The 9,385-nt window shown below is 34.4% G+C and overlaps 1 protein-coding gene across 1 annotated transcript; it reads left to right on the forward strand.

Annotated features, from left to right (window-relative positions):
• Nucleotides 1-1,615: 1,615 nt before the first annotated feature.
• On the forward strand, nt 1,616-5,581 carry LOC148195306 (receptor-like protein EIX2). Its single transcript, XM_088095155.1, has 3 exons — nt 1,616-4,555; nt 5,269-5,472; nt 5,558-5,581. The coding sequence occupies exons 1-3, from the start codon at nt 1,616-1,618 to the stop codon at nt 5,579-5,581; spliced, it is 3,168 nt and encodes a 1,055-aa protein (XP_087951281.1).
• Nucleotides 5,582-9,385: the final 3,804 nt, after the last annotated feature.

Below are 9,385 nucleotides of genomic sequence, written 5' to 3' on the forward strand. Positions count from 1 at the left end.
AAACGAAAATTCAACCCATAATCCATCCGTTATTTGGGTATCTACTTCAAAAATATTCACACATATTTTAAAACTCCCGGTACCCGCGAATACTCGCAAAAATTTAAAAAAATATATATATTTTATACATTTTTAAAATAAAATCTAAATAAAATTATAATATATATATATATATATATATATATATATTAAATTAAATATCTATTAAAATTAAATTAAATATAAATTAAATTAAATATAAAAACACATATAATATAAATTAAATTAAATATAAATTAAAATTTAATTTTTTAATTAAATTTAACCTAACTCTCAACAAAATTGCAAGGATAAAATTCCAACTTGAAACACACAAAATACCCCAAAAACCTGCAAGATCAAGAATTCCAAAAATTTTCAAATTAGAAAAGAAAATCATAAACTCCAAACTTAATTGCAAAAACCCTATCTTTAAATAACGGAAAACAACAATCCTATATTTTCAATTTCAAAACTCAGAATCCCGAATAAGAACTCCCAATATTTCACCACGTAGAGGAAAGACAAAAAAAAACTATAAACTGTAACAAAAATTCAGAATATTCTGATTATTTCTAAAATATGAACTATAACACAGTAATATTCAAAGGACTGTGTGAAAAAAATTAAAATGCAAAATCACAACAGAACAAGAAGATAAAGCAAAACACCATGACAAAATTTACATATCAGAAATTATCATATTGTAAGATTGAAAATGTTTCATATAGGATCAGAAAAGGAAATATAAAATAGAAATTAGAGTATTTCACAGATTTAAATTATTTCACAAATTAAAATTTAAGAAAATATTATAAGTTCAAAGAAACCTAGTATTTGAGCCACAAACATATAGGATCCATGAATCAAATCTGAAAAAAAAGGACAAAATAAAGCGACAAATTTAATTTCTTTAAAATATTTTTGTGCGGACGTTTCTTTTATTTGCTCTATCTATGTAAATGATCCAAACTACCTTAATTAAATTTTGTTTTAAAAAGAGATCATGCATTTAAAAAATTGTTTGACTGGGTAGTGAATAAATAAAATGATTTGATATAGTAACAAAATTATCAAAATTTTAAAAAAAATGGTAACGAAAAGAATTAGCTTCAATTGAAGGTGTGATCTTATTACAATTGTTTTCGTTGAAGTACTTTAAATAGATTATATTATTTCATGGTATATAATTCCTCTATTCAATTCAATGTTATTTTGGTAAAAGTCAAAGTAAATGCAGTTTGTTTCTTATTACATTTTAAAATGAGGATTAAAATTTGACAACAATAATATAAAAAGAAAAGTGGTATGAAATATCCTCATTAATAATAAATGTAAGGTGAATTTTTTTTCTCACCTATCACTGTATTCCAGAAGCTCAAGTTTAGATTTGTATTATAATTAGTAGACTTGGAAAATACTAGGAATGGGAAGAACTTGCACAAGGGACGATGTTTGCTCTAAATAAAAAATCTTCAATGTAATAGTTCTTGTCTTTAAATGTCTTGTCCTTGCTAGTTTTCACTTCATATCTCGTTCTTACATTCTACACATTTAGTATCCCAAAACAATTTCAATAAAGTTAGAGTTCATCAGCATGCTTCGCAGCAGACTCTATCAGCTTTGTGTGGCCACCTTTTTATGCGTCCTTTTTTGTCATGGAAGTTTGCATGCAAAGATGTGTGCGGAGGCAGACAAACAAGCTCTTCTCAAGTTAAAGGAAGGTTTTGTTCATGGAATGGAGCTTCTATCTTCTTGGAACGGTGACGATTGTTGCCAATGGAAAGGAGTTTCATGCAATAATTTAACAGGTCATGTAACCTCTCTTCATCTCAGATTTTCAAATTCTACACGTGTTGAAGATTTAAACTATCTTTTAGACACAATGCCAGAGATGGAATTTTTCGGTGCCTCTACAGAATTGGGAGGTAAGATAGATTCTTCAATATGTGAGCTGCAACATCTCACTTTCTTAGATCTCAGTCATAATTATTTACAGGGAGAGATCCCAAAATGCATTGGTTCACTTGGTCAATTGACACATTTAAATCTTTCATGGAATGGTCTTAATTACATTCCTTATGCTCTGTCAAATCTTTCCAATTTACAGTATCTTGACCTTGGGAAAAATAATTTTGTTGCAAGAGACCTTGATTGGCTTTCTCACCTTTCTACTTTGAGATACCTTGATCTCTCAAAAAACAATCTTGGTGCGGTTACTGATTGGCCATCATCAATAAGTACAGTCCCTTTTCTATCTGAACTCTATTTAAATGATTGTGGACTCCCTCAAGTCAATCCTAAATCAATCTCCCACATCAATTCTTCCACTTACCTCCAAATCCTCAGTCTATCAGGAAATCACTTTGACTCTTCAATTATGTCATGGGTGTTGAATGTTAGCAAAGTCCTCGGAGTTCTTGATCTCTCACATAATGAACTTGATGGCGGAATGATAAAGTCCTTTAACACTTTGTGTCAACTTAAGAAGTTGTACCTCGGTTCCAATAAATTGTCTGAACAACTCAGTGATTACTTACCAGAATTTTGTTCTACAAAAGATTTAGAGGTGTTGAATCTTGATCATAACCCATTTGGTAAAGGGTTGCTTCCTGATTTTGCATTATTTTCATCCTTGGAAAGACTTTCACTTCAGAATACCAGTACTGTTGGGCCTTTATTGTTTGGTCACTTGCCTCGTCTTAAAGCGTTGGATCTCAGTTTAAACAATTTGAATGGATCATTGCCTGTATTCGAAGTGACGAAATTTGCCTCACTGCATTTTCTGGATCTTTCACACAACAAATTGAATGGGAGACTTCCATATAGTATTGGACAACTTTCTAATCTCTGGTTTTTGTCCATCTCTTCAAATGAGTTGAATGGGGACATCAGTGAAGAGCATGTATCAAACCTATCTAGATTGAAGATATTTGATGTGAGTAAAAATTCTCTTTCGTTTAACTTGAATACAGATTGGGTTCCACCTTTCCAATTGGGGGCATTATATGCATCATCTTGCATTTTGGGACCTCAATTTCCATTGTGGCTTAAACATCAAAAGAAACTACAGGTGCTGCAAATCTCTAATACCTCCATTATGGATTCGTTTCCTGAATGGTTAGGGGACATATCATCAAGTTTGTTATACATAAATGTTTCCCATAATAAACTTAGTGGAGTCTTACCAAAATCACTATCACAAATTAAGACAGGGCTTATGAGTACATGGGATTTTAGTTTCAACAATTTGTCTGGCCCGTTGCCTCCTTTTCCGCCAAAAGTATATGAACTTTTTCTCTCAAATAATATGTTCACAGGGTTTGTATCTTCCTTTTGTGAAACATCCTCGCTGTCTGTAACTTATCTTGACCTGTCTAGTAACACACTCACAGGTCCCCTTCCAAATTGTTGGCAAAAATTTCAAAATTTGGAAGTTCTGAATTTAGCAAATAACAGTTTATCAGGAAGAGTGCCAGAGTCATTAGGCAATTTACAAAGTATTTTGTCGATGCATTTAAATAACAATATCTTCTCTGGTGAGATTCCATCACTGACTCTTTGCAAAGAAAGCTTAAGATTCATTGATTTTGGGGATAATAATCTTGAAGGAACATTACAAACATGGTTAGACTTGGATCATTTGATTGTATTACGTCTACGAGGTAACAAGATCCAAGGAAGCATACCCACAAGTCTATGTAATATGCTATCTCTTAAAATATTGGATATCTCCTCAAACAACATTACAGGGGAAATACCACAATGCATTGGTCACATAAGTGCAATGTCAGATATGGAATTTCGAATGGAAACCGTGTTCTATGGAACATCTGCACCTTTAGTATTTCATGACAGTGGAATTGGGCTTTTTTTTGATGAAATATTATTGACATTGAAAGGAAGAGACGTCGAATTCAATAGACTTTTAGGATTATTGAAAGCCATTGATATTTCTAATAACAACTTAAGAGGAGAGATACCGAAAAGTATAACATCATTAGTGGCTTTAACAAGCTTAAATCTTTCAAGAAACAATCTTACAGGATTAATTCCCGATAACATTGGTTGTTTGAAGAGCTTGGAATCACTTGACTTGTCAAGAAACTATCTTCATGGTAGGATTCCAACAAGAATTTCAAATATTGATTTTCTCGTTTACTTGAACTTGTCTTTCAACAACTTATCAGGAATGATTCCGATAGGCCGCCAACTAGATACCTTTGAAATGACTTCTTATGTTGGGAATACTGGGCTTTGTGGCTCACCACTTGAAAACCAATGCCCAGATGTGATTCCACAGAGAGGAAGAAGAGTTCACAAAAAAGAGGATGAACTCTTAAGCTTTGAGTTTTATCTGAGCATGGGTTTGGGACTTTTTGTTGGATTTTGGAGTGTTTGTGGAACTTTATTAGTAAAAGCTTCATGGAGATATGCTTATTTTCAGTGGTTCATGAATGTAACCGATTGGATGTATGTCACAATCGTTGTCTTTACTGTCAGAATGAAAAGAAGACTCAGAATTCAAGACCTCGAGGTAAAGTTTTTGTCATCTCTTATTATGTTATCTTCCCGTTGGGTTTATTAATTTTTTACTGCTCACAGTTCAATTTTTTTTTTAAAAGCTTAAAATGTAGTTGTAAACTTGCTGATCATAAGTGATGCTTGTTTAGAAATTGAATTTATGACATTCCATTTGTTTTTATTACTTTGTAGGGAAATCTACGGTGAGAGTAATATGATGCAATGGTTTGCTTAATTTGAAGGAGGCTTAAATGTTTACTTCGTCCCAGTGTTAAGAGTTGATTTTCAGTTTAATTTTCGGTTTTAAAAATGAAGATATTGGGTCTTTATGTTATGAAAATGCCGTTAAATTGGTAGGAACGACATTAAATGTTAATTGATGTGGCAAATTACTTATCCAGCGTGGCAAAAGTGATTTTTAGCAAGGACAAATATGAAAATATCCTATAATTTGGAAAAGCAAATGCATTGGGATTTGTCCTAACACATTAATCTCCAAGGAGCTTAGTTGAAGAAGCTCAGGTGAAGGATGTGAGCTGAGGTGGGGTGCCCTAAGTTCTTTGTTCTAACATAGTGTGAGTGTTCTTTGTTGTTTGTTGTTGTGAGGTGGGTGCCCTAAGTTAACGAAGGTGTTGTTCATTTTCTGAAGTAGGTTCCCTAAGTTGAACTGTTGTTGTTCTCTTCTCTATTTGGGGTTTGCTATTTGGGATTGGGGTTGTTTTGTAGGTGTGGACGAAGCATTATTTTCTCCTTCCGCGAGGCAATGTCAATGAATCAGTGTTCGTCTTGCTCATGGGGATCTCTCGTGGTGGTTCATCGAGAGGAATGATTGGCAGCCAAATATGCTATTATGGAGAGCTTGTCGTAGTAAGAGTCGCAAAAACTATTAAGAATGAGGGGAAGCATTTTTGGGGCTGCCCTAATTACAAGGTTCGTTTTCTTCGTTGTGTTTTTATTTTGGGGTACATTAGTTTGCTTTTATCCTGAGATGTTTTTGGTTGGATGTTTTGAACAGCAGAGTCGAAATGAAGAAGTGTGAGGATGTAATTTCTTCAAATGGCGCACTGAAGATTATATAGATGAAAGGGATAGTACAATTGGATGACAAAGGAGGAAGATTATTACTTTGGAAAAATCACTTTTGGATTTTCAGAAAAGGGAGAAGGTGTTGTTGGGGTTGTTATGTTTGATGGGGTTCATTAACATCATCTTTGTATGTCTTATGTTTTAATTTTGTTGAAGTGGTGTTTGATGGGGTTATATTGTAATGTTTGTTTGTTACTTAATGAAGATTTTGGTTGTAATGACATTGTGCTTGTAATGAGATTGTACTTAATGAAGAAGTTGTTACTCATATCAGAGTGTTTGTGTTATTCTTCAAGTGTTTGTGATATTGATGAAATGAGATTCTGGTTATATGTCATGAACTTTGATATCAGAGAAGGCAAAGTAATATGACTATGACAATAGAAGATGAGACAACCCAAAATAATATGATATTGAAGATTAAACATCACTTAACAAAATATATTACAGATGATCCAAAATGTTAAAGTTATTAAGTGCAAAATACATCATATCCAAAATAATATTGTAGGTGAAACATGACCTCAATATTACAAAGCAACAATACTTAAAGTTCAAAGTTCATATCCAAAATACAACACAAATGTCAACAATATAGATATAGAACAATAATGTAAATTGGTGTTGTAGTGTGATCGATCTAGGGTTCTTGAGTAATCAGACTTGCTTAAGTGGGGTGTGGTGTAGCTTCGTGGTCTTGTTGAGCCCTATTTGAGTGGGGTGTATAGCTTCGTGGTCTTGTTGTATAGCTGGTAGAAGTCCCTATGACAGTAATGAATGAAACTATGAGTCTTAAATTGGCTTGGTCAATAAAGTAATGAATGAAAGGTACACATTTACTTACTTTATGTTGATCTGACGCAAAAGTACACCTTGAACATAATCCCTCACCTCCAAGATCATCAATTAACAATTCTAAAAACCAATTCTATGTTTCCTTATTCTCTACTTCAACAACAACATATGCCAACGGACACATATGGTCATTACCATCTCTTCCAACAACAGTTAAAAGCTCACCTCCATATTTACCTTTTAAGAAACATCCATCCAAATGTATAATAGGCCTACATGAGACAAAGTTGTCCTTACATGCTTTGAAACACACATACATTCTCTTGAATATATCCTTATCCTCATTTCGTTCTACATTCACTTCCACTGTTGAGCTAGGGTTTGACCTCAGTAAATCTTGTGCATAATCATACACTCTTTCATATTGTTGTTTGAAAAACAACCATCAATGTTGGCGGTTGCCATTTCTTTTGCCCTAGTTATTGTAAACCTAGACACATCAATGTTCCATTTTTTACAAAATTTATTGTGTAGATTTTTCAGATTTATATATGGATTTCATTTCATGATCTTCTCTAATTTTTCACTTAACCATTTGGAGGTAACTAAACCAATGTTGAATTCTCTACTACATGTATGCTTATCTATGATCTTCCTTAGCTGCCATGTACTTTGGCTACTCTTATATGCACAATAAGTGTACCATGGACATTTCCCTTGTGAGCCACAACATTTGACACATATTCTTCTCTTGTCATTCTTAGAAATCTTCAACTTCCTACCAATATGTACTCCATAAGTTCTAATTGCATCAGTGAAATCCTTTTTTAGGGAAGTATGTCCTTAGTTGCCATTTATATTCTTTCGTACTTATGGGCTCTGAGAAGATCCCAAAATCTCCTTTTCGGGGTGTTTCATCATTTGAGTCATCACTTAAATAAATACTGCCACAACTATCAGATTCTCACTCACTATCAGATAAGCCCATGGCTTGTACATGCATATTTGAAGTAATACATACACTTCTTGTACTCATTTCAAACACACATATTTGTACTTGGGCTTGTTCATCTGCATGCACACCAACATCTACAAAATCATCTTCACTGGCAAAAGCTTCTTCATCAGACCCTATCCAACTACTAACATCAAACTCCTCCTACACATTCCCTTGATCATCCACAACATCATCCTGCACCTACCCTTCACCATCACCAACATCATCCTGCACATCCCCTTCACCACCACCAACATCATCCTGCAAAACCCCTTCATAACATACACCTTTAGCATGTTCACCAACTTCAGCATCTTCAGCACCTTGACCATGTTCACCAACTTCTCCAACTTCATCCCCTTCACCAACTTCAGCATCTTCAACACCTTCACCTTCCCCATCCTCACCACCTTCTTCTTGACCCTCTTCTCCAAGTTCACCTTCACCATGTTCACCACCATCATATTGCAACATATAAATACAATTAGGTTCGGACACTATGTGAACCATAAACAAATGAGCTTTACCATTCAATAATGCAATGCTCACCACATGCATTGCACCTATGTCATCAATTAACAATTCCAACCTAGCTTCTAATACACGACCACCCAGGGAATACCACAACTCCTTAACATTTCTATATCTCATCTCCTTTAGTATGGCCAAGATTTCAAAATAACTCCATTTTTCTGTGTCAACGATCAAGGTACTGATAATGTTAATTCTTACCATTATCTAAGCATCATTTTAGTAGCAAAATTAACTCCTTTCTAGCTTGTAACTTGCTTAATCCTCGTCTTTTGTCTTGTTTTCTAAATAAATGTGTTTTAGGCTACATTGATGTAACTTCATCATTAATCCCATTATTTTGTAGCTAAAACTATGCTTCGAAGAATCTCCAACAATGTAGAGAATCGAATCAACTACAAAAGCCAGAAAATCTGCAGAAAAAACCAGAAAAGGAAGCAATGCAGCAGAGTCAGGCTCGAGCCCCCTTTTTCCATGGGCTCTTGAGCGCCAGTGCATCAGTTGCTGAGTTTGAGTTATGCATGCCCAGGCCCCCACTCTTTAGGGGCACTTGAGCGCCATTTTTGCTGACATGGCAGATTTGTTCTATTTAACTCAGAAACGCGAAGAGCTTCGGGTCTTTGGCTCTTTGGAGGCGCGATTTCACTGATGGAGCGTATGGAGGCCGTGAGGAGCTTGTGGGAACATCTCCTTCTCTTCCATTAGGTCTCCTTCTTCTTTCATCTTCCATTTTGTAAGCTTTGTTCTTCATGGAAGTGGAGAACTAGATTCATCTTGTTAGGGATTGTTGTAGCTTATGAATTCTTGTGTAATGGATGATTGATTTGATTATATATATGCCTTTTCTATCAATTGCTAGTATTCTTGTTTCCAATCTTAAAGCTTGCATGTAATAGGAATGTTCATGACTTGAATTTGGAGTTTCATGGATTATGGAGATGTAAGATGGAACCTAGAACTGAAATAAGAGTCCTTGTGGTCATTAATTCTAGGGATGGAAGATGATTCACATGTTGTCTTAAGATCGTAGCTCTTTAATGCGGGTTTGCTTGTTAGATTTTCTAGGGGATTGGAGTTTAATAGGGAAAACCTAGGCTCTTTCACCTAAGGGATTAGGGCTAGAGTTTTGCGGATTGACTTTAGTAAATTGATGGAGATGAGATGAAATTGGCTAAGCACAAGAGTGAAATAGGTGAAAACTAACCTTAGCAATGTCATTTCATACAATTTCTAGTCTTGTCCATATCTAAGTGTCTTTAATGATCAAACTTCAACCATTGTATATTTTTGAATTTATCTCTTTGCACATGCTTGTAAATGAATCTTGTTCTATTAAGTCTAGATGAGTCTTTAATCGCACAATTCTCTAGTACTATGAGTCTCTTGGGAAAACGATACCTGGTCTTACCATGGTTTATTACTTGAAACGATTCG

This window comes from Vigna umbellata, chromosome 7, assembly GCF_029865625.1.
Source record: "Vigna umbellata cultivar VRB3 chromosome 7, Vumbellata_1.0, whole genome shotgun sequence".
Classification (NCBI taxonomy): Eukaryota; Viridiplantae; Streptophyta; class Magnoliopsida; order Fabales; family Fabaceae; genus Vigna; species Vigna umbellata.